Source organism: Terrapene carolina, unplaced genomic scaffold (genome assembly GCF_002925995.2).
Source record: "Terrapene carolina triunguis isolate 2854851 unplaced genomic scaffold, T_m_triunguis-2.0 Scaffold112, whole genome shotgun sequence".
In the NCBI taxonomy this organism is placed as follows: domain Eukaryota; kingdom Metazoa; phylum Chordata; order Testudines; family Emydidae; genus Terrapene; species Terrapene triunguis.
This window is the reverse complement of record NW_020664463.1, coordinates 10,904,968-10,931,641: the sequence shown is the minus strand read 5'-3', so window position 1 is coordinate 10,931,641 and position 26,674 is coordinate 10,904,968. Positions and strand designations below refer to the sequence as shown.

General features: G+C 46.3%; 1 protein-coding gene across 1 annotated transcript in view; it reads left to right on the top strand.

Annotated features, from left to right (window-relative positions):
• Positions 1–251: 251 nt before the first annotated feature.
• Positions 252–26,674, top strand: part of EFCAB6 (EF-hand calcium binding domain 6) — a 146,757-nt gene continuing 120,334 nt past the window's right edge. The window contains exons 1-4 of the mRNA XM_026652311.1: positions 252–393; positions 4,687–4,907; positions 6,420–6,508; positions 19,581–19,652. Of these exons, the coding sequence (XP_026508096.1) occupies positions 252–393; positions 4,687–4,907; positions 6,420–6,508; positions 19,581–19,652 (524 nt within the window). The remainder of the gene's footprint in view (positions 394–4,686; positions 4,908–6,419; positions 6,509–19,580; positions 19,653–26,674) is intronic.

Here is a 26,674-nt window from a genome sequence, read left to right as displayed (position 1 = left end):
TATCTTCTGCTTTGAAACACAGATTTGAAAGTGCCTTCATAGGTCGTACTTTATTAACAGTTTAAAAGAGTCCCACATCTATGTGGTCAGATTTGGTTCTCTGTCAGTCAGAATCTTCAACAGCAACTTGGGCCTCTTTTAATTAAGTCAACGTTTATGCTTCTCGATACTGCCACCAGTCAGATTGCTTCCATTTGTGTCATAGGTTCTAAAGTAGTGTCATAATTGTGTTTTTAAATTCCCAAGGGACCATGGCCAGAGTGGTGAGTGCAGAAGACTTCAGTGGATTACGCCCCTACTCTCATGGAATCATATTTACTGCAAGACCACAGTCTACACCAGGCAGAGCATCATCATGCAGAAGCAGGCAAAGCTCAATTAAATCAGCCTCATGTACGTACAGATTGTCGACTTTTAGGTTTTATAAGCATCAGGATTTTAAACTGAAATCCCCATATTGTCCACAAGACAAATGCAGCCTGAATCTGGCATTGCCTTCTCGGCCACCTCAGTTCTGTTATTCACTTAGGCCTAGATTGTGCCGTTTGACACAGTCCAGAGCAAGCTGCACTGCTCCAAGATGCACAGTGACTCAGAGGGTTGTCTGATGCACAGTATCTCCAGTGTTCCCCTCTTACACTCTTAGGGGAGTAATTTGCTACAGCCTTTTACAGGGTGCATCATACTCCCCCTGCCCATTCCCTACACTCACACAGCCACACACACGGGATGCATCTATCCAGCTGTACTGGCTGATGCGTAGGAGGGATGGAACCATGGCCCTTTCTTGTCCTATCCCCTCCCTACCCACTTTCTTGTAGGGAGGGAAAGGGGTATCAGAAGCATAGCTCCTGCTTTCTTCCCCATCCCAGCACCCAGAGTTGCAGTCCATGCAGGTTTATTGCAGTTGCACAGGCACTTGGGGGACAGGGTCTTTCTCCCCACTACTCTGGGCAACCATCTAGCCCTTGATCTTAAAGCTGCTGGGTATGTACTATTGACAATGTCAGAGATTTGATGTACATCCTGTTATCCCAAAGGAACTCACTTGAAATTATCATATGCTTACCCCTGAAAGAGTATATGCATATTTTATCCTAGTAAGATTTATGAGTCACTTTAATGAAATAAAAATTGTTAATATGGTTGTGAATATCTCATTTGCAAGAATTAAACATTGAGAGTTACTGGTGTTCAAGGCTTCCTGATTCACAGTTCATGCCTTTTTTCCTTCTTCCTTGCCATGAAGTTTTAGTTTAAGGGGTAAATTCACTCCTGGCATAAATTGACACAGCTCCATTGATTGCAGTGGCGTCACACTGTGAATTTGTATGCTCAACTTCCCTTTGTCAGAACTGATTACTGTTAATGATATGTGCAAGAAACCCCTTAATCTCTCTCCTGGGGAACTAATTAGATTTACTGTGACCAGAGTGCTGATTCAGCTGCTGGTTCTCAGCACTCTGTCACACCTTTCCCCCTTTTCTGGTGGAAAAATTTCTCCTTCCATGGGCTCTCCATTCTTTTAGTGGAGGTGCTACTCTCCTGGAGTCCTCCTCCTGATGTTTGGGTGAGGGGGATTCCAATAACTGCTCAACCCCTGTCAATAAGTTCGGGTTCTCCTTATTCCACAAGGCTAATTCTGTGTTTTCTTCTTTCTCCGCCTCTTCCTTTAGGAGGCCTCCTTTTTCTTTACTGTCCCCCTGGCTTGTGTTCCTTTGTCTAGTGTTTTCCAACCCCTCTAAGTCTAGCTTCTCCTTTTGCTTCCCTGAATGTTTTATTCCTTCTCCTCCCTAGTGGGAGGAGCTGCAGTCCGTGGCTCCTATGATGGGATGGGACAACGTGTCTACTACCCCAACCCGTTTCCATCTAAGCTTTCCCTGCACTTCCAGGGGTGCATCAGCCATAAGGCAAAGTGTCTTATCCCCATGGACGCATTCAAGCCACAGCCTTGATCCCGGGACCATCCAGTGGGCTTCACCAATTCCTGTTTTACCAGTGAACAGTCTGAGGCAGTGTCCACTGGACCCCTTTGACACCTTCTCCCCACCTTTACAGAAACCATAAATAATTTCTTTTTCCTTCCATGTCCAAGAGTCCCTGTCCAACTGCAGAACTCTGAAAACCCACATTCTATATAAGGCAAGTCTCTTTTTATGTGTCCTTGGTGTCCACACCGACAACAGACAATACCCCGAGTCCCAGCTGGAGTCCCCCTAGGTTCTTCCCTCTTCTCTGTGACCTTTCCAGATTGGGTTTCTCCAACCCTCCTCCCCAGATCTGGTCCCTTAAACTGCCAACCCTCTTTCCTAGGAACGTCCACCTCCACAAACTCTTCTGTGAGCTTGACCACGGAATCTAGGGTGACCAGCAGATGCCGCCTGACCCATAACCAGGAGTTCTCAGGGATGCTCTGCAGGAACTGTTTTAGAATTACTGCATCCATGATCTCACTTGCAATCTGAGTGTCTGGCCTCAACCAGCTGGTAGCCCAGTCTGTCAGTTTTTGGGCAAATGCCCGGGCTTGTAACCTCCCCCCAGTCCATCTAGTGACCCAAAACTTTTGCAGTGACCTTTTTTGTGGATAAGTCCACCTGATCTAGAATGACTGCCTTAATCACATCATAGTCCCATGCTCGCTCATTACTTAGGGCAGGTCTACACTTAAAACCCTGCATCGACACAGCTGCACTGATGCAGCTGGGCCACTGTAGTGTTTAAGTGAAAATGCTCCTACCCCCATGGGAGAGCTTCTCCCATCAGCATAGTTAATCCACCTCCCCAAGAGGCAGGGGCTATGTTGACAGGAGAAGCTCTCCCACCGACATAGAGCTGTCTACATGGGGGGTTAGGCTGGTATAACTATGTTGCTCAGGGGCGTGGATTTTTCACACCCCTGAGTGAAGTAGTTATACTGATACAGGTCTGTAGTGTAGACCTGGCTTTACAGCCATATAGGTTGCCTGGCTTTTCTCTCTCTCACTCTCTCTCTCTCATCTTCTCCCTTGTACGGCTTTCCTGTGCTTCTTTTCTACGCTTGCAGTTAATGGACAAATTCGTTCCTTAGCTCTTCCCCAGTCCAGGCTGATCTAGTAATTAGCCATCCCTTCCCTCAGTCAGGCCCTCGTCAGGGGAACTAATTGGATTTATAGTGACCAGAGTGCTAGTTCAGCTGCTGGTTCTCAGCCCTCTGTCACAGAGGAGATGTGTGGAGGAGAAACTGCAGTAAAGTGTAAATAATATAAAGGGCCATATTCTGCCATTGAAGGCAACTGAAATATTGTGTGCAAACTGATGGCAGGACTTTCCTCAAAAGTACGGAAAAATGTAAATGCACAACTAACTTCAATCTTTAGATTGGGGTGCTCAGCTCCTATTGTCTTCAAAGGAAGTATTATATTTGTATCAATGGCTGTATTTGGCCCTATAAATGCAGGAGAAATATCAGGCCAAATCCTGTGGTCCTTATTCAGTTCTTACTCAGTCAAAGCTCTAATTGAAGTCAAGGGGAATTTGCTTGAGTAGGGATTACACTATTTGTCACCATGCTGTCCAGTTCTCCAGCCCTCCTTTCCCATGGGTGTTTTTACAGCAAGCTGGCTGTTGCGTGTTAAAATACTTATCTGCAAAGGAGTCAGCACACAAACAATTGGTGCTGACACATCATTGGCAGATGACTTTACTAAGGCGTTTAATAACTGAATAAAGCATCTAAATGATACAAAGCAAAGACATTCAAGGCCTTTTTATCCCTGCTGTAGTCTGAAGGTAGAGTGCTAGTGGGGATGGGATGGACAAATATATTGTGAGTTACTTTACATATGTTTTACTTTGTAACTGTAACTGCTCTTTTAGAGTATCTTCCAAGTTAACCAGTGTCTTGGCCAGGGCCGGCTCTGGCTTTTTTGCCGCCCCAAGCCAAAAAAAAAAAAAAAAAAAAATCGGGGCGGCCAGAACGGCAAAGCAAAAAAACAAACAAACTGCAGCGCGGCTGGAGCGGCAAAGCAGGGAAAAAAAAAAAACCTGCGGGGCGGCCGGAGCCAGGGTGCAGGGGGACTCCCTGCGCTGCAGATGTGCCCTGGCTAGCGGGGCGGAGGGAGAGGGAGCGGGGGGAGAGAGAGTAGAGGGGTGGCCAGGGCTTCAGCGGGGCGCTCACCACGCAGCCCCGACTGCTGCGCTGCCTGCCGGGAGAGCTCCACGCCGCTCAGGTTGGCAGGGAGGGAAGGACGCGGGCTGCCCTGCCGGGCTTGCTACAGACCTGGCATCGGCTGGGGCAGACGGAGCGCACAGCCTGCTCCCAGCAGGGCGCTCCCCTCCTCCGCGCTGCTGCCCCCTACAGCAGCGAACAAAACAAAACAAACAAACAAAAAGCGGCCGTGCCACCCTAGGATTGGGCGGAATGCCGCCCCGTAGAATCTGCCGCCCCAAGCACGAGCTTGCTCGGCTGGTGCCTGTAGCCGGCCCTGGTCTTGGCTATAATGTTATAAAGAAAGAGTTGGGAATTTTTAAAATAATACTTAGCACTTTTATATTGCTTTTGATCTTCAAAGTGCCGCACCAATGTTAATTAATTTACAGTGATATCTCTGAAGATGGATTGATTTATGTTGAATTCTCAGCAAAAAAACCCACATTTGATTATGCCAGGTTTAAGAGTGTATGGTAACTGTCTGATATGTTTTACAGCTACATCTGTGCGCTCTGTCCCAGATTCCACACTGTCCTCCTCAGAAATTGAGCAGATTTTACTTAAAAAGACAGCTGAAAAAGAAGGTGAACTTAAAAAAGCATTTCAGACAATTGACATTGATCACACCCTAACAGTCACAAAAGGCGAATTCAGAAGAGTGATTGAAACCTTTCTTTTTCCTCTGACACAAGCACAGTTTGATTTTGTGCTGGCACAGGTACGCTATGTTATAAATGTGTATAATCACTTGGGGGCTGTTCTTATCCACGTCAATGGCAGAATTTCCTCTCGATTTCAGTGGGAGCAGGAGCAGATCTGGTTTTATCAAAATGATGATAGATGGGGCCAAATCCTTCTTGCCTTATGTGAGTAGTTCTAGTGAAGACAATAGAATTACTTATGCGAGTAAAATGAACTAGATTTGGCCATTCATATTTCTTTTAAAGGATTCCGTCTGCATTATTTCTCCCACTGTCTGAAGAAGTTACAATTCATTAGTAGCTTTTGTGATAATTAATCAAATTATGCAGTCTTATTCCTGGAGAAAGATCAGATTGAAAACCCTTTGAGTCATGGTAGAACACGTTCTTATTTATATTGTAAGGAGCTTAGCACACTTTTGAGCACTGTAAAATAATGAATAATTGGGAGGAAGGATAGTTGTCTGTTCACCACCTTTAAGCCATAGCTAGGGTGGAATATATTCTTTAAAGACCATTAGTTGTATACACTGGTTGAGATTTTCAAAACCCACCAGGGGATAGCTATACAACGCCCGTTAACTTCAAATGGAATTGTGTGGCTAACTCCTTTAGGCGACTTTGAAAATCTTAACTTCTTTGTCCATGGGGTCTGCTTTCTGGTATTAGCTCTGTAAAGTTCTCATTTTTTCAGTTTAGTAATTTAACTGTGGTACAACAACATTTAGAACCGTACAGTGAACTGCAAAGAGTTATACCACACACCTCCAAGCCATTGTTTCTAGTTGCTTTCAACATACTTACCCTTCTCCCCAACGGTTTATAATGCTAATGAGTAATAGAAGATGGATTTTTGGCCCTGTGGAGTTCCAGTCCTGACCCCTGTGGCCATGACTTTCTGTCCTAAGGTTTCACAGATTTTAGGTTTTATATCCTTTCCAACATGCTTGTTGTTTGATTTTCACTTATATTGAGTTGTTACAAGGTGTTATCTTCACATTTTAAAAATATTGGTCTCTGAAAATTCAGCACTGATTTCAGTTAAAATGTAAGTAATTAGGGTCCTTGATTATACCAAATAAGCAATATGTGGATCCACAAGCAATATGTGGATCAATATGTGGAAATACCTTACATATGCATGTGGTACACAGGGAAAGATTGTCTCACCGGTTGGATTAGATGGGATATATTTTCACACATAGACACAGAAGATCATAGAGTTAGTGTGAGGAAAAGACCTACATGATCCTCAAGTCCTTGTCCCTTATAAGTGTAGGATATAGCCTCTTGCTGGAGGATTTATCAGATATACATTGATACTATACTTGAGCCTAGACAAAAGGTGAGAAGAAATGACATGCAGTTCATGCAACAAACGAGAGGCTATCAGAGGAGATTATTTTTGCATTTTAATAAAGTAGTTAACCAATAATGGAAGTGAATGATTTTTTTTTAGTCCCATGAGATTTCATTACAGGATTTATCTAGAAATCCATTTATTTAACACTCTTTTTATTGAAACGTAGATTCCGATGACTAGCAAAGTTACTGTACCATATCTTGACTTCCTGGCAAAGTTCACTAGGGTTGCCAAAAGTGCCAACATGCAAAGAAGGTAAGAGCTTCTTATTATGTAATCCCATTGTTCCCAAACTGTGATCATGGATCACTTGCTAGCAGTCTGCAGAGAGCAGGCTGGTTAAATGGTTCTAGCTCTCTTTGTTTCCAGCTGTTACACCGTGTTACAAACAGCTCCAGGAACATTAAGTACTTTTCCAATATTGCTTTTCCATATAAACAATTGGTGTAGTTGCCATAGGGATCTTATGTGATCACTGAAGGGAGGGGAGGTAGTCTGTCAGACCATTGATCTTGTAATGTAAACATATAGAGCTTCAAGCCTAATTGGTATATTCTGTTAACTAGTAGTAAGTGTAACTGAGTATATGAGAAGTTAGATGTGAGCTGAGGTTAACATTTTTTAGGGATACTCAAAACATATAACTCAACTTGCAGGATGCAGTGTGTGACAAAGACACAATCTGAGGGACTCACAAACATTATTCTGGCAGGAAAGTTAAAATGCTGTGGGATTCATTCCTTCAATATAAATAACATTCTTCTTTGAGAGATGTCCTTGTGAGTACTCCACTCCAGGTGAAGGTGCATCCCTGCGCCTTTGTTCGGAGAGTTTTGCCAAAGTGCCCGTATGGGTTGCGTATGCGCAGTGCCTGCCTCATGTGCCATTGGCACCTCAATAGCGCGTGCATGACCCAGACTCCTCAGTTCCTTCTCTACTGTCCCCGGCCTGAGACGGAGCTCAGCAGTCCCGTTGAAAACCTTCGTTTTTCAATTAGACAGATTATATAAATTAGTAAATTAGGTTTTAGTTTTAGATTAGTTTAGTCAGATAAGTTTCAGTTGTTAGACTTACAGCCCCTGTAAAAAAGAAATTATTTTACATCCCGTAGTGCAGTTAGAAAATGCCTGGTTCACTGGGTTTTAAAAGATGCACAACGTGCAGAGAGGCGATGCCTATCTCAGATGGACACTCTCAATGTGTCCATTGCCTGGGGAATCCCACATTCCCCAGAAATGTGCCCATTGTAATAAACTGAAGGCTAGGGCACTAAAAGACAGGGACCTGAGGCTTAAACTCCTCCTCATGGAAAAGTCCCTCAGACCAGCCTCCAACCCTGGGCAGGAACCCTCTTCTTGGTAGAGGTCACCCGTCTTCTCAACGCCAAGATTCTCTAGGGACAAAAAAAACGGCAAAAAAGCAGCCAGCTTCCTCGCCTCATAGAGAGCATCATCACCTCAAAATGGTCACCAACCTAATCAGCTTCATCGGTGCCAACTGCTCCGTAGCTCAGCACCTATGATGCTCCAGGCACCTCCAGTGCTGTCCGTGCAGTGGCCGCCGCCAGTACCCACCGCTCCAGTGCCGAGACTAATGGCTTTAAGCTGCTTGTCTCCACCATGGCACCGTCAATAGTGCCAAAGGAGACGGTACTGACAACCGCTCCTATTCCTGTGCCGCAGACGAATGCGTGTAGCGTGACGGTGCTGACACAAGTTACTCGGGCACCTACTCATCTCACTGTGCCACCGGTGCAATCGGCACCCTGCCCCTCAGCACCGATGCTCTCGGCACAGTGCCTTTTCATGCATCAGAAAGATTTGTTGGTCTCACCAACTCCAGAATCTCCTCTATTGGGCACTGATGTCTCACCGGCGGCATCAGTACCGCATTGTCAGCTGTCTCCGATACCATCACAGTTTTCCAGTGACGAAGATGATGAGATTGAAGGGGCATTCTCCCCACACCATTCTTCCCCGATTAAGACACTTATTGCTGCCAGACTATTAAGATCATGGTCCTCATATTCTCACGATGTACCACCTTAGTATGGCCACCCATGGATGGGACCACTCAGGCCCTTCCCAGGTCATTGGCCATACTGGAGGCCCTGGAAGTCTAAGGGTATGTCTACACTACGAGAGTAGTTCGATTTTAGTTAAATCGAATATGTGCAATCGATATTAGAAAGTCGAACGTGTGTGTCCACACTAAGGACAGTAATTCGACTTTGTCAGTCCACACTACCAGGGAAAGCGTCGACATTGGAAGCAGTGCACTGTGGGCAGCTATCCCACAGTTCCCGCAGTCCCCGCTGCCCATTGGAATTCTGGGTCGAGCCCCCAATGCCTTCTGGGTAAAAAAATGTGGCGAGGGTGCTTTTGGGTAACTGTCGTCATCCGTCAGTCACTACCGCCCTCCCTCCCTCCCTGAAAGCGCCGGCGGGAAATCAGTTCGCGCACTTTTAGATCAGTGACAGCGCGGACGCCACAGCACTGCGATCATGGATCCCGCTGCGACCATCGCTGCAGTTGTGGCCGTTCTCAACGCCTCGCAGCTTATCATACACCTTTCCCTGAGGCAGATGCAGAGAAATCAGGCGAGGAGGCTACGGCACCGCTGTGAGGGCCTGAAGTCGGAGAGTAGCACAGAGCTGTCAGAAACCACGAGCCCCAGCGCCCAGGACATCACGGTGGCAATGGGGCATGTGGATTTTGTTGAACGGCGATTCTGGGCCCGGGAAACAAGCACGGACTGGTGGGACCGCATAGTGCTTCAGGTCTGGGATGAATCCCAGTGGCTGCGAAACTTTCGCATGCGGAAGGGGACTTTCCTGGAACTTTGTGACTTGCTGTCCCCTGCCCTGAAGCGCAAGGACACCCGCATGCGAGCAGCCCTGACTGTCCAGAAGCGAGTGGCCATAGCACTCTGGAAGCTTGCAACGCCGGACAGCTACCGGTCAGTCGCGAACCACTTTGGCGTGGGCAAATCTACCGTGGGGGTTGTTGTCCTGCAAGTAGCCAAGGCAATCGTCAAGGTACTGCTGTCAAAGGTAGTGACCCTGGGAAACGCGCAGGCCATCATAGATGGCTTCGCCGCGATGGGATTCCCAAACTGCGGTGGGGCTATAGATGGGACTCACATCCCTATCCTGGGACCGGGCCACCAGGCCAGCCAGTACATCAATAGAAAGGGCTACTTTTCAATGGTGCTGCAAGCACTGGTGGACCATCGGGGACGGTTTACAAACATCTACGTCGGATGGCCGGGCAAGGTTCATGACGCTCGCGTGTTCAGGAACTCTGGTCTGTTTAGACGGCTGCAGGAAGGTATTTACTTCCCGGACCACAAGATAACTGTTGGGGATGTGGAGATGCCTACAGTGATCCTCGGGGACCCAGCCTACCCGCTAATGCCCTGGCTCATGAAGCCCTATACTGGCGCCCTGGACACTGAAAAAGAACTCTTCAACTACCGGCTGAGCAAGTGCAGAATGGTGGTGGAGTGTGCTTTTGGCCGTCTCAAGGGGAGATGGAGAAGCTTACTCACTCGCTGTGATCTCAGCGAAACCAATATCCCCATCGTTATTGCCGCTTGCTGTGTGCTCCACAATCTGTGTGAGAGCAAGGGGGAGACCTTTATGGCGGGGTGGGAGGTTGAGGCAAATAGCCTGGCTGCTGATTACGCCCAGCCAGACAGCCGGGCGATTAGAAGAGCCCAGCGGGACGCGCTGTGCATCCGGGAGGCTTTGAAAGCCAGTTTCAAGGCTGAGCAGGGTACCCAGTGACTTTTAAGTTTGTGGACACAGAAGCAGAACTTGCCCCCGTTTCTTTACCCAGTTGCCGTCGACTATCCTCTCCAATCACATACCCCCTTCACCCCCTTCCCAAAAAATAAAATCTGTTCTGTTTTGTTAATGGACACCATTGTCTTTATTACTGTTTTCGCGGGAATGTTTTAAACCTGGGACGCAGACTGTGGCGGGGGGCGGGTTTAGTGTTGTGATGCAAATGATGCTTCTAAACTCCAGGAATGACAGGCTCCGCGGTGGTGGACTGGTTGTTTCAACGGAGCCTGCCAGCCCTCCTGGCCGGGACTGCGTGTATGTGTCGGCTATGTGACTGTCTTGCAGGGGGAGGAGGGTTACAGATCCCCTGCTGCGCGGCTCTGTGATCCAGGGTAAGGACCGCTGCATAAGATCTGTAACTGCCCTCCCCCGCCACCAAGTCACAGAGCAACACCACCCCCCCCACCACACAGAACATGAAAACCACCTCCCAGACTGACCAGGATAACTAGTCACTGCACTGTATATGTGCCCTGCTGCTGCACCTGCCCCCTGCTAAAGGTGACTGTCCTGTCCAATGACCAAGCCCCTTCCCCCCCCTTCAGACAGACTCCCCTCCAAAAGAAGAGGATGGAAACAGAAATGAACAGAAACGTATTCTTTATTAACAACCGCACATGGAACGGGGGGGTGAAACTTGGACGGGGTCTTGTGTGAGGCGGGTAGGAAAGGACTTTTCAAATTTTGGGGAATGAGAGCCTTCTAGTGGTAGAGCAGTCCGCAGGGGTGGAGTGAAATTTTTCACGGCCCCTTCCACCCCTCCGTGTTTGGACTTTGGGTGAGGGGGGTATGGGACTTGGTGGCGGGGCAGGGCAGTTACAGAGAGACTGCAGCGGGGCTCTCTCCTCCTGCCTCCGGTCCTGCAGAACATCCACAAGGCGGCGGAGCGTGTCCGTTTGCTCCCTCATTAGTCCAAGCAGCGTTTGAGTAGCCTGCCTGTCCTCCTGTCGCCACCTCTCCTCCCGTTCAATGTTTGCCCGGTGCATTTGGGACAAGTTCTCCCTCCACTGTGTCTGCTGGGCTGCCTGTGCTCGGGAGCATCCCATTAGTTCAGCAAACATGTCTTCCCGTGTCCTCTTCTTCCTCCTCCTAATGTGCGCTAGCCTCTGGGCAGATGTGGCTGTGGGAATTGGAAAAAGGGAGTGAATTCCTGAGACAGAGCAATGTATCTGTGAACAGAGAACATAGTCTTTCTCTGTGAACAAGACCATGCAGAGCACCTATCACACGCGCACTGAGGACAAGGTCGAATTTTCGGCCCTCGCCTACCGTGCCTGCGGTCTTGCTGTGGCGAGCTGAGGAGCAGAGCTGGACACCGGACTTTGTCTAGCTGGCAAACATGGTAAGCCGTAGACTTGTGGCCGCTTAAAACTTTAAGAGTGGCACTGGCCTCCTTTCACATAGAAAGCAATGCGAGTCTCTGCTGGCAGCAATCCTGCAAGCATGAACTCTGGCCCTGTCCCACTCCCTCGCGGCTGTAAACCGCGTGGCTGTAAACCGGCGGTTGCAGTTCTGTAAAGGGATGGGCAAGCAGTCCCAATACTAACTTTCCCCTACCTAATTCACAGCAGGGAGTCATGGCAGACATCACCCTCCTGAAGGTCTCTGCGAGCCAGAAGGAGCGGATGCTTCGTGACAGCCTGCAGAAACCGGGGCCATTTGCTGCACTGCTCTGCAAGGCCATGATCCCGGAGTACCTGCTGGCGTTGTGGCAGGGAAACGTGTCCTACCACGGGGGGCCTAATAAGCTCTCCCTGCCCAGGAACCTGCTGATGAGGCTGGAAAAACACCTGCAGGAGGTGTATGAGGAGTTCTCCCCGGAGGATGTCGCCTCTATCCCCGGTTACATTGACCAGTTCTTGGCTTAGGTGCCCTTGGAGGGACAAATGACTGCAGGGTTTTGGGCACTATAATCATGAAGCGGACATTGTGAAATTTTTTGAAAATGGTTCGGACTATATATTGAGGCGTCCAAAGACAGACTAATCATGATACACTTTGCACTGATTCCCCTTTTGTTTGACTTTCCTGTTTACATGTTTTGAAGCACTTTACCCACTGTTAATATTTTCAATCTTCCTGTTTTGTTGCAAATAAATGTTTACATGTTTTAAAGCACTTTAGCTACTGTTAATATTTTAAATATGCCAGTTATGTTGTAAATAAATGTTTAGATATTTAAAACACTTACTGCTTGATCCTTCCCCTGAATCTGTGTCTGGGGTAACGGCGGGGGACGGTTGGTAGGGGATCTCGGTCAGGGTGATGAAGAGCTCCTGGCTGTCGGGGAAATCAGCGGTGCCAGCGCTGTCGACTGCCTCGTCCTCCTCATCTCCTTCTTCATCTTCCCCGTCCGCTAACATGTCGGAGGAACCGGCCGCGGACAATATCCCATCCTCAGAGTCCACGGTCAGGGGTGGGGTAGTGGTGGCGGCCGCACCTAGGATGGAATGCAGTGCCTCGTAGAAACGGGATGTGTGGGGCTGGGATCCAGAGCGTCCGTTTGCCTCTTTGGTCTTCTGGTAGCCTTGTCTCAGCTCCTTGATTTTCACGCGGCACTGCGTTGCATCCCGGCTGTAGCCTCTCTCTGCCATGGCTTTAGAGATCTTCTCATAGGTCTTTGCATTCCGTCTTTTGGAGCGCAGCTCGGAAAGCACGGACTCATCTCCCCACACAGCGATGAGATCCAAGACTTCCCGATCAGTCCATGCTGGGGCCCTCTTTCTATTGGATTGCACGGCCATCTCTGCTGGAGAGCTCTGCATCGTTGCCACTGCTGCCACTGCTGCTGAGCTCGCCACGGTGTCCAAACAGAAACTGCGCTTCAAACTGCCCAGACAGGAAAAGGAATTCAAATTTTCCCGGGGTGTGGCTGGTCAGAGCATCCGAGCTCGGACTGCTGTCCAGAGCGTCAACAGAGTGGTGCACTGTGGGATAGCTCCCGGAGCTATTAGCGTCGATTTCCATCCACACCTAGCCTAATTCGATATGGCCATTTCGAATTTAGCGCTACTCCTCTCGTTGGGGAGGATTACAGAAATCGATTTAAAGAGAGCTCTATGTCGAACTAAATGGCTTCCTGGTGTGGACGGGTGCAGGGTTAATTCGATATAACGGCGCTAAATTCGACATAAAAGCCTAGTGTAGACCAGGCCTTATAGAAGACACCATAGCAGACGCCCCAGTCCATGTAGGGACGACACCAGATCTCCACCTCCACCTTCACAGTCTGAAGTGTTGGAAACATGAGAAGAGCCCATGGTGCAATAGGTAGAGGGCACTGCTCCTGACACCTCGCCAACCAATAACAACTCATCTTCCTCACCAGACGAGGCTATTTTGCCTCCACCACCAGCCACAGCAGATGATTTTACCCACTTTCAGGACTTATTAAAAAGAATGGCTAACGAGCTTAAGATCGCTCTGGAAGAAGTGCCAGAAACTCAGCATGAGTTAACTGATATCTTATAGACATCGGCTTCCTCCAAGATAGCATTACCAATCAACGGGGCTATCATGGAACCTTCCAAGATGGTGTGGTAAATTCCAGCCACAATACCCCCAACCTGCAAAAGGACAGACCGAAAATATTACGCTCCCTCAAAGGGATCCGAATTTCTTTTCACACACTCAGCACCCAATTCACTGGTTGTGGAAGCGGCCAACCAAAGGAGTAAACGACAACATTTTTGGTGCACTCCTTCCAATAAGGAGAGTAAGAGACTGGACCTATTTGGCCGCAAAGTATACTCTTCGTCTACGCTACAATTCAGAGTGGCAAATTATGCGGCATTACTTGCCAAATATGACCACAGGAATTATGGTAAATTTATGGAATTTATTAATGAAATTCATGAGGAAAAGTGACAACAATTCAAAGCTCTGGTCCCTGAAGGGCAGATGATCTCATGCACGGCTCTACAGTCCTCATTGGATGCTGCTGACATGGCTGCCAGGTCCACCTCAATGGCCGTAGTCATGCACTGAGCCTCCTGGTTCAATTCTTCGTCATTACCACGGGAGATACAAAATACTGTTGAAGATCTCCCTTTTGATGGGGAAAAACTGTTTGCAGCCAAAACCAATGAAGTGCTGTACACTTCATGGATTCATGGGCCACCCTTCAGTCCCTTGGTATCCATACCCCTGCCACAAGAAGGAGACAATATACGTATCAACTGTATGAGTGCCCTAGATACCCGGCGTATACACAGCAACATCAAAGGCCATACAAGGAACAACAGCAGCAATGATAGAGACAGAGACCACAACGACGATGCCCTCCACCACTAGCAGTGTCCCAACTGCCTTCCTCAGATAAGCAAATTTGAAGTCTGGGTCGAGGATCAAGAAGATCTTTCACCCATTCCAGCACTTCCACCAACCATCCAGCTGTTTGGAGACCATTTGCTCCCCGTCTATGCCAATTGGGCGACTAGCACCACAGACAAATGAGCCCTAGATGTCATCCGATTGGGCTATACCATTCCTTTCCTGTCTATACCCCTTACCCACCCCTCTCCCCTTCCCGCTTCAGAGACCTCTCTCATGATAACTTGCTTCACCAAGAGGTAGAACATCTCCTCCAATTAGGGGCAGTGGAGACTGTCCCTGCTCAACACAGAGGGAAGGGGTTTTATTCCCACTATTTTTTAACACAAAAGAAAAGTGGGAGGTGGCGACCAGTCCTTGATCTCAGGTGATTGAACAAGTTTGTGAAAAAGCAAAGATTCAGGATGATTACCTTAACAACAGTAATACCAGTGCTGAAGCAGGGGGCCTGGTTTTCAGCCCTCGACCTGCAGGATGCTTATTTTCACGTCACTATACAACCTGCCCACAGACGTTTTCTGAAATTTACTTTGGGCACAGACCACGATCAGTACAAGGTTCTACCTTTCGGCCTGTCAACAGCGCCTCACGTTTTCTCAAAGATTCTTGTGGTAGTAACAGTGCACCTGAGAAAACAAGGAATAATAGTTTTTCCTTACTTGGACGACTGTCTCCTGAAGTCACACACCCAATCGGACGCCATTCAATCCACTCAAATGACCGTACACTGTTTCCGGAGTCTTGGCCTACAAATAAACATAAACAAATCTACAATAGAACCAACTCAATGACTGAAGTTCATCGGCGCTCACCTCGATTCGAGGATGGCAATGGCGTCACTTCCACAAGACAGATTCGACACTATAAAACCATTCATATCCACAGTTCGGAACAGTCCACAGATCACTGCCCACGAATGGCTACAACTACTGGGCCACATGGCGGCATTCACGTTTGTGTCAAACATGCATGATTGTACATGCCCTGCCTACAAGGCTGGCTAGCAACCATTTACAGACCAAACAAACACAGGTTAAACATACGATTAACTATGCCCCCAAGGTCAAGGACTCACTAACCTGGTGGACTCAACTACACAGTCTGTTCTCGGGTATCCCGTTCACACAAGATTCTCCATCGCTTATGTTCACAACGGATGCATCCCTTATTGGATGGGGAGCTCATAAGAAACTCAAACATCAGAGTAATGACCGACAACATCGCCTGTAGGTTTTACATAAACAGACAAGGGGGAGCCTGATCGCATTCACTATGTACCGAGGCTATGAGACTCTGGAATTGGTGCATCCAGCACAATATCCATATCTCAGCCTCCTACCTACCTGGATGCCAGAACATCATGGCAGACGAGCTCAGCAGATGTTTTTTCCTCGATCACGAATGGGAGTTAAACAATGCCATCCTGGAAGACATATTCTGAACTTGGGGTTACCCACAAATGGACCTATCATGACAGCATGCAACACAAAATGCCCCAAATTCTGCTCCAGGTCCAGTCTGGGGAATCGATGGGGGATGCGTTCATGATCGCTTGGAACTCAGACCTTCTATACGTGTTCCCACCGATACCATTACTATCGAGAGTGGTACTGAAGATAAGGACCAAGAGGGCCACAGTAATCTTAATAGCCTCCACACGGCCGAGACAAGCGTGGTATCCGTACGTAACATGGATGTCCGCACATACCCAATCACACTCCCTCTACAGGCAGATCTATTAACTCAATGGGAGGGCCAACTCCAGCACTCCAACATAAGGATGCTACATCTCAAGGCATGGCTCCTCCATGGTTCTCTAATGATGAGCTAAATTGCTCTGAGTAGGTCCAGAGAGTGCTGCTACACAGTAGAAAACATACTACACGTAGCACCTATCTCCACAAATGGAGGAGATTTACTACATGGTGTCCCACCAGACAAACCATTGCAGCATTTGCACCTCTTCCAATTATATTGGACTACCTCCCGAAACTGAAACAATCTGGTCTTGCCCTCAGCTCAATAAAGTGACACTAGTGTCAAAATTGGTGACACTACAATCTTTGCTTACCCTATCACAAAGCGGTTCCTTAAGGGTATCCAAACTTTCTGTCCGGACGTGAGACCACCCATGCAACCATGGGACTTAAACTTGGTCCTAACAGCCCTGATGCATAAACTGTTCAAACCTTTAGCAACCTGCTCCCTACTACACCTGTCCATGAAAGTGGCGTTTCTAATAGCAATCACATCATCTAGAAGTGTGGGAGAAATCGGGGTGCTCCTGGCAGACCCACCATCTACTATCTTTTTTAAAGATAGAGTCACTTTGCCAACCCATCCCAAATCCTTCCCAAAGTATATTCGTCGTTCACATCAATCAACCAATACAACTACCTACTTTCTTTCCTAAACCACACACCAACACTTTTGAAGCCACAATGCACACCGTTGATGTTAGGAGAGCATTGTCTTTTTACCTTGACAGGACCAAGCCATTTAGAGTCTCACCGAAACTTTTTATCTCTATCACAGAATGCTCTAATGGTAACTCCATATCCATTCAAAGAATATCTAAATGGACATCCTGATGCATTCACCTATGCTATCAATTAAGAGGCATACAACCTCCAACGGGAATTAAGATGCACTCTACCAGATCAATATTGACGGCAGTGGCATTTCTAAACAACGTTCCCCTTATAGACATTTGCAAAGGTGCCCCCTGGGCCTCTGAACACACCTTTGCTAAACATTATGCTTTTACGCAAGGTCCTCAGGTGGATATTTGACTTGGCTGAGTTGTACTATCAACAGCTATTTTACCAACTCTGAAGCCCCTACCATCTGAGGTCGGCACTGCTCTTCAGTCATCTGGAGTGGAGGACCCACAGGGACATCTCTCTCTCGAAGAGAAGGTTACTCACCTTGTGCAGTAACTGAGGTTCTTCAAGATGCGTGTCCCAGTGGGTGCCCCACTACCCAATCTCCTCCCCTCTACTTCAGAGTTTGGAGCAGGCTCCGGGATAGAGAAGGAACTGAGGAGTCCAGGTTGCGCACGCTATTGAGGCGCCAGTGGCATGCAAGGTAGGCACTGCGTGTGCGCGACCCATACAAACACTGCTGCAAAACTCTTCAAGCAAAGACGCAGGGACATACCTTCACCTGAAGTGGAGCACCCACAGGGACATCTCTCGAAGAACCTCAGTTACTACACAAGGTGAGTAACTTTCTCGTCTCTGGAGCTTCACTTTTAAATCCTTCTTTACTTCTGATGTAAATCACTTTCCGCAATAAAAGTGTGGAGGTACCAATTTTGTGTGGCAGGTAGGTAACTTTGGGATTAAAATGAGTGCCTTCCCTTCACATGAGGGACATCTGAGAGGTATAATGCAAAGCATTCTCTGAGTACCATACTGTATATTATACTGTAAAACTAACCCTACATTTACCTAGTAGCTTTGCTCCAAAAGCACTATATAATTTAACCTCCCTCCCCTCCCCACCCCTTTCCTCTCCCTTCTGGGATGTCCGGTTAGGGACTCTGCAATGGGATCCTCATGGAGATTTCCTTTCATAGATTCCCTCTCCTGCAGGTTTGATTGTGGGAGCAGATGATCCAGGCTCTAACAGACAGTTGCCTTAGAAATTATTCTACTGATTCTGACCCAGCTCTTTTACCGTCAAGTGTAAAGTTAACAAACCTCCCAGAGAATGAGGGGGAAACAACAGTGGGAGTAGTCCACTGAAAGGAAGCAGGAGGAAGGGAGAGGAGGAGAGGAAGAGAGGCAGAAAATGGGAGGAGGGAATTTAAGGCTGCTGTCTTCCAGAGAAACAAGGGAGCTTTACAAAACTTGTGATTAATTAGCAAAAATTAATTAAATAGAGAATGAAGGATCATGCACAAAATGAAAGCTTAATCCCTTTTTATATCATGGAAAAAATAATGAATAGGTTAAACATGTGGGGCCTGATTTTCCTCTCACTTTCACATGGAATCTGAATGAGTTTAGTTCATAAACTCTTGGTTTATACTGGTGAAAGAGAACAGAATCAAGCCTATAATTAGAAAATGCTGCATTTTGACCAACCAAATACTTGTAGACATGTATTAAAACTATACGCAATGTAAGTCAGAAAATGTTGTGAAGCAAAAATAAATGTGGGATAGTTGTAGCTTAATTTACAGGAGTTTGCCACAGGAGGGCAGTGCAGGTGCTGTTTTTCCAGAGAAAATTTTGTAAGAGGGAGCTTAGGGCTGGTTTCTGCCCTGATTTAAAGCCCACACAATCTCAGTGAACCCAATGGGCTGTAAGTCAGGGCAGAATTTGGTCTTTAGCACTCGATCCTGCAAATACACATGAGTACTTTCTTGCATAAGTGTTTTCAGGATCAAGCCCTTAGTTAGGGGAAGAGCCTGGGAAAACAGGAATTTAGAATCTGTCAGATCCGTTGAGAAAAATAAAACTTGTTAATTGTTAACTGTGAAAATGACTTGGTCTCTGGTTTTGATGTAAGTAAATGGGTGAGAGTAGGGCCATTCTTTTTCTAAAAAACCTCACATGTTAAAAGATCATTGACAATGATCTTATAAATACAAAGGGCTAGATCCTCATTTATGGCTGAGGAGCACTTGATGCAGCTGGGCATTGAGGTACAGAGGTGTCCTTTGTATTCACCTGATTCTAGGACTCCTGTGTGTGTCAGTCTTGTTCCCTGGCCCAGCCACACATCAGTATCAGCTGCCAATGGCCCCAGTGGCTGTTAAAACAGCTGGGGATTGCTTAGGCACTGGAAAGCTATGCTATTGTCCTCCAGCCACATCCTCCACATTGTCAGCCATGGTGTGCAAGGTGTAGGAGCTACAATGTCTCTACATTGCTCAAGAATCCACTTGCACGGGGAGATCATCTGGGAGCTGGATCCACCAGATTCAGTGTCACTTTATGCCAGTGCAGCTGGGCAGTGCAGCCGGGCCCAGAGCCGTGTGCAGGATCACTGTGGAGGCCCATTCCTGCAGTCTTTACTCATTCCATACTTAGGCAAAACTCTCACTGATATCAATAATTGGGCCATTGTTGGTCTACAACAGTAATGTAATGCATTTGCCTTATGTCTAATCCTTTTGTTCATATTATTTATTTTTAGATGGAATGATAGCCAAGGCAGCCAAACCATGACATTAAGTCAGCTGGAGTCCCTCTTAAAGGAAAAGGTACCGTAGAGGTGGATAGTAACAGAAACTGATTGCTAAAATGGTTATTTACTTTATAAGTTAAGTTCTGGCATTTCATAAATGGTACTGGTACTCTTAGTTCTAGATGTTGCTGGCTTGAATAAAAGGCCGGATTCATTTAAGGGGCCTGATTCTTCACTTTAGTGCATCTTGGGTAATCAGTTAAATTGTGCAAAGTTGGTAAAAAAAAATGCTACCAAGTCAGAACAACAGCATTTTAAGCCCTTCACTTTGCATGAAAGTAAACAGCGACACAAGGGGCAGGCTGTGGAGAATCCAGCCTAAGATCTCTGGCACCATGTTGTATGGAAACTCTAGTACCTTCTTCTGAGGATTCAGGTAATAGTGAAATGGCTATGTGTAAGATAGATTTTTCTCTGATGGAGTAAAAAAATATCCAGCATCAATGTAGTAATCTTTTATTATACTTGGACATCAGTTAAGCCAACCAGAGATCATAGCAAATATTTGCCATGGCGCAGAGCTCACCAGAAGAATGTTCTGTGCCCTCTGGAGCATCATGTGTCATGTCCCACCACACCCCAAGATTTTCATGTAAGCAAAAAGGCATCCTAGGACATAACCTCATGCAAATCCTGCTCCCTACACTGTTTGGCACAGGCTTGGCACATATATTGGGAGGAGACAATAAAATCCTTCCTATTTTACAGCTTCTTTTGCAACCTCAAGGCTGCAGTAGCATCCTCAGCCCCTCTTATATGGTGGACATCTGAATATATCTTTTCTCTAGTCTGAGTAAAATATTAACATATCGCAGAGCTGTTAGGACAGATTGTACCCAAGACAATCTTTCCTCACTGCAGAAAAGCCTATCAATCATAGCTGAATATAGTTATTATTAATGTCATAGCTTTTATTCATTTGGCTATATGCAACTAACTGGAGAGTAACATTTACATTTTCATGTTGAGTATGTCATATCACAAAAGAAACAGCTTAGATATCTTCTCATTACAAAATTTATTAATTGAAAATATCCCCCAAAGTCCTAATTAGGGTTCTGGTACACTTAATTTCCCAGGTTCTGTATTATTTTTTTAAGGACATTCTGAAACAGCGGTGATATGTATATTCAAGTACATTAATAGAAAAGGCTATCAACTTAAAGGTAAGGTTACTGCTACCTATATATTCCAGTAAAATTTTAGTTAAAAACCCCAAGCATTTCAAACTATGGAAATTAACCAGCGAAATAAATAAATGTTCAGATATACTTCATTCATATAATCTCTTAAATAAATATTCACCTGTAAAATGGCACATTGATTATTCCCAAACCAAACTTTACTCTGCTCCTCCAATATGCCCTTCATCCATCTAACAGGGACACGTTTGTGTTAATTACTGTGATTGTATGGGAAATTGTGCACACATATTTCTAAAAATTGGGTCTTTAACACCATTTTTTCTTTATCTGTAAAATAGAGGATAATAATTCTCACCTCACAAGGGTTAAACTCATTCATGCTTGGAAAACACTTTGAGATACTCAGATGGAAGATTCTATAGAAGTGCAGAGTGTTGTTATAATGAAATACATGCAGCTACAGTGCAAGAGGATGGACTACATGACCCACTTGATGTCCCATCTAGTCCAAGTGATTTTGTGACATAACAATCACCACTTTTATTTGCCATAAGTAAGCATTCCCACCTTCATAATAATTCTTAAATATTTAGAAATGCAAAGAAAAGCTAGGAAAAGCTTTGGAATATTTCAAATGCAAGATCAAAGCTATGAAGCTAGATCTGAACAGGGGATTCTTTTCTTTCTAGCCACTTGCAATAACAGTTTTCCAGTAGGCCACTATCAGAAGAGTTGGTGAAGACTTGACCATGGGAGGGAAGTAATACCGTATGGGGAGAATGGCCATTACATTCTGGATTTTTTGTGGCACATCCTAAATACAGCACTCAGCGCAAGAAGCTGGCCAGATGCTAAGCAGATGTATATAAAGATGATGAAAATGAATCATCTCCGTCTACTTAGTGAGTGGCTTAAGAGCCAATCTGAAGAAGTTAAGACAGCCCAGTGGCTGGAGTAGCCTGTGCAGTCCTTTCTGCGCTCCCCTCACTGTGGGAAGGGGAAAACTAGAGGGTTTGTATAGCAGCAGATCTTCTGGTCCTTCCTCTCCCCTGCCCACTCCATGCACTGTCTGCATGCTACTGCACTGGGTGCTCCAGCAGAGCAGGGCTCTGTGCCCCACAGGGTGCTCATCCCCTGTACCCAAATCCTGAGAATACAGAGGGTCAAAGCACTGCGCAAAGGGAAAGGGGTCCCTTTGCACAATGGAAGTTCACTGGGTTTGCTGCTAAGAGAGCCTCCATAGCCTCAGAGTCAGGGGCAGGATTTTCTCCTTGATTACTTATCCAAAAGCGCAGAAAAGCAAGGAAGGAAATATTGATTCAAACAGTGAAGTGTCTCCAAACATTAAAAAAAAAGTTAGATTCAGGTAAGACTGGCCACCTGAAACAGCTTTCAACAAAAGCAGCAAAAATATTCACCTGAGGAGCTAGCAGCTGTGGGGTTGAAACCGCCTCAGTAAAGAAGAAAAAGAAGAGAACCAACCACTAGAAAAAGCAAATTTATAAGAAGGCTTGTGAGGATACAATGATGGCTCCATAATGCACTTACGCATCAGGGTTTACATTTAGGCATTTCACTTCTAGCTGTTGTATGGAGATGTTTGTGCATAAGTATTCATACTAACTAATCCTTAGTTTTGGACCTAAACGGCTAGTGTCTCTTTAAAGGTAAGCAACATACTGAGCCTGATTTACACTAAGCCGCCTTTATACTCCAGTAAAGTGTGGTGGTGTAAAGAGGCCTTTAAGTGCGCATAAATATATTACACCAATTTTAAGGTCCCTCTAAATTGCTAGAATGTATAAAGGGCCTTAGTGTAAATGAGAATTAGGCCCAGTATCTCTTCCTCACTCCCCACTTTCCTACTTCCCTTCCCCCACAAATTTTTGATTTTATGTTTATGAGGCTCTGAAAATAGTCTAATTCTTTTCTATCTGGTTTGGCCTATCTCTACCAGCTGGTAAATAGGAAATGTTCACTGTAGGAAGCCAATACTCTGCAGAGTGTAAACAGATGGAATCAATATAAAGTGACAAGTTAGACTGTGCTACTGAGAATACAGAGCCAAAACTAAGAGCATAACAGTCACGATACTTATTTTGTTCCAATTCATTTGGTACTGAATAGCACTTCATATATGCACAGCTGTGTCCTTCCGTTTTTTACTTTCTTTCTTCTGGTTTGATGATGACAATTTCAAAGAAAAACTTTAATTAAAGATTTTACACAAAATGGCCCAAAGTAGAATATAGGGAAAATGAGCATTGATGTGTTTATTGCACGAGGAATATTTTTTCATGCATTTATTTTTCCTTTTTTTTTAAACAAAGCAAAAAAAAAAAGTGTGCATGAAATGTGCTGGATTGACAACCTTGCAGGCTGAAGTTTTCTGTTTGTCTACAGCGCAGGCACCAGATTGAGCTCTGGGTGTGAAAGCTTGCTCACCCTGCCCTTCCTGTATACCTGGTACCCTGCTCTGGAGAGGCCACCCTCTAGGGATGAGAAGGTGGTTCATTCTCCAAGCCCATTCCAGGGCAGAATGTGAGAATTTCTGCATGTGGGTGCAGGCTGAGGGAAAGAGGATGCCAGGAGCCAGGATTGCTTCAGTCCAGCAATGGTAGCCTCCCCAGAAGGGCTGTGGAAATGGAAAGGTTATGGCCTTTCTCCCTTTCTTGCCCTGTACAGACCAGCAGACTTTGCCGTGTGTGGAGGAAAGCACATCTTGCACCCTGTAAAAGTGTGATGCACAAGCTGTGCTTCTCTGGGAACTGCTGCAGAGGCAGTGTGCTTCCAAGTTATGCCCTGCTGCAGGCTGTGACTTAAAAGGCACAACTGACTTCTCATTCTTTTGCCACCAAGAATGACAATGTGACGGTGGGATTTTTGACACCTTTTCACTAAAATGAGAGAGGCAGAATGTTCTGCTGGTTTGAATAGTGGGCTGGCAGTCAGGAGACCTGGATTTAAATCCCAGTCCTGCCATCAACTCATTCCTCAGTGTATAGTTCTGTAGAATGAACAGTTGCCACCCTTAAATTTTTGCCATTTTTACTTCAGATAAATAGTTCAGTACTTGCAGTACTCCCTACATTACTAAGGTGTCTGCTATAAAGAGGAGCAGCAACTGTTAGTTTACACTTGCAGAATTTCCTTCAGATTCTCCCTGCAGATGCCATGGGTTTCAGACTCCTCCCTCCCTATATCCCCCAAACTATGCAAGGGAATCTCAGCAAATCTGCACAGAGGTCTCTTGCCTCCCTACTCCATTATTTTGCCTCCCTTGAACAACATGATTCCTCTATGAATTGTGCTACAGGGGGCTCACTCGTCCTGTGGTTTCCCTTGAAACCCCTCTCAGGGTTGTTCCACACCACATTGGGGGAAGGCCGTGTAAGTTAGTATAGACAGAATCAGAGGGTTTGGGGTGGGGAGAATGCAGTGATGCAGTGCAGACCAGTAAACCCTCTCCACCTTCCTCTGCTTGCCCTGTCAAACATTCAGAAGTGAAACTTTGTGTTCTCTATGCAGAGAGGATTCCACAGAATAAGGGAGCAGGAAGGAGAATATTATGTAGGTGGTACCCCAAAGCTCAGATCCATGGGTGCAGGCTCTCTTTGGAATGCATATGTTGTGTGAAGTATGGGGATCATTAATAATTATGTTGCTAGCGAAATACAGTTGGGTGGGTAGCCTCGTATTTGGAGGTAGAGTACTTCAGTCTTTGAAGGGTAATCTGTGGTCTGCATAAAAACTGTATTTAGAACTCCCTGTGTCTGGTGCTGGATGTGATTTGCACTGAATTTTCTTTACACATCAAAGTGTAAGAAAATACTTTAAACACCTAGTTTTTGATCTTGAGGGATCCCCCAGTACTACTCAAACTACCTTCTTGTAACACTGCTGAAATGCAGTTACTTCTGGGGTGGAACGTAGTAGCCAACTGGCACACAACAGTAGTAAGAGAGGACAATATGGCCAGATACCAAGACAAGGTCCTACTGTAATGAAAAGTGTGATTGACTCATTCATGTCTATTGAGATCAAACAAGACTAACGTTTCTAATGTTGAAACAGCTGATCATGTTCAATGATCAGCTGAAATATCTTTATGTAGTTGTGACAGGATCCCTGGGGTACAACCTGAAACTTGGGTAGGGTTATGCCCCCTTATCTCTCCAGCCCAGGCTCTCTCTCACAATGCTTTGCTAGTGACAACAGCACCTGGGGGGTTTGCTGTTTATCACTCAGTACAGCAGCCCCCCATCCAGCTAAATTGCATGAGTGCTCCCTGAGCCACTCACGAATCATACCGAGAAAGGCACCAGCAAATCTCCCAAGCCCCCAGCCTTGCACCACAGAACTGTACTGTCTTGCCCTGGTCAGAAGCCTGGCCTGTATAAATTCATTCCCAGTCTACCCCTCCCTGGATGTGGAGAGGATACACACTAGCCTTTGTAACCTGAGCTGAGATTTCCCAAGCACTTCATCCAAAACACACTGTTTTAGGTAAAATATAAAACAGGTTTATTAACCACAGAAAGATTGATTTTAAGTGATTCTAAGTGGTAGGCAAAAGAAGTCAGAGATAGTTACCAAAGAAAATAAAAGGTAAGCACAGGGCCGGCTCTGGCTTTCTGGCTGTCCCAAGCAAAACAAACAAACAAACAAAAAAACCCGTGGCGGCCAGAACAGCAAAGCAAAAAAAAAACCAAACAACAACCTGCGGCGAAGCCGGATCCAGGGTGCAGGGGGACTCCCTGCCCTACAGATGTGCCCCGGCTAGCGGGGGGAGGGGGAGGGAGTGGGGAGAGAGAGAGAAGGGGGCGGCCAGGCTTCAGCGGGGCGCTGCCACGCGGCCCCTGCCACCGTGCCCCCTGCCGGGAGGGCTCCACACCACTCTGGTCGGTGGGAAGGGAAGGACGCGGGCTGCCCTACCGGGCTTGCTGCAGGGCGCTCCCGTCCTCCACGCCGCTGCCCCCTACAGGGCGGCCGGAGTGGCACAACAACAACAACAACAACAAAAAAGCGGCCGTGCCGCCCTAGGATTGGGCGGAATGCCGCCTCCTACAAGTTGCCGCCCCAAGCACCAGCTTGCTCGGCTGGTGCCTGGAGCCGGCCCTGGGTAAGCATGCGGTCTAAATCCTAGACTTTATTAGACCAGGGGTTCTCAAACTGGGGGTCGGGACCCCTTAGGGGGTTGCAAGGTTATTACATGGAGGGTTGCAAGCTGTCAGCCTCCACCCCAAACCCTGCTTTGCCTCCAGCATTTATAATTGTGTTAAATATATTTAAAAGTGTTTTTAATTTATAAGGGGGGGGTCACACTCAGAGGCTTGCTATGTGAAAGGGGTCACCAGTACAAAAGTTTGAGAACCACTGTATTAGACTGAACAATATTTGGATCAAGCAGTTTTTCTCATCCCATTGGATGTTGCAGGTAGGTTACAGTCCTTAATAGACAGGCTTTCCCTTTAAGTCTGGGACCAGTCTCCTCAGTTCAGGTATTTGTTTTCCCTGCATTCTTGTTGCTTCCAGTGTAGATGGGGAGGAGAAAGGTGCCCTCAAGATACCACTGACCCTTATTTTATACTCTTAATCCATGTCCCTGGAAAGAAACTAGCACAGGCATGCCTGGTGGGGCTTGCTGAGTCACAGGGTTGAGCAATCCCCATTGTGTGGTGTTTCTCTTACAGAATTGCAAATCCCTTGTTTACAACTCCCCTGCTGATTAATGGTTGTTTAATGGCAGCCTGGATGTGGATCACCACCTTTGTTGTCACTGGAGAACTAACAATGGACGACTCTCAAATTTACAACATATTTCAATAACAAATATACAGCAAAATCACTTCATAAACACTAATGATATACGTATTTTGACAGAACAACAGGTTTCAG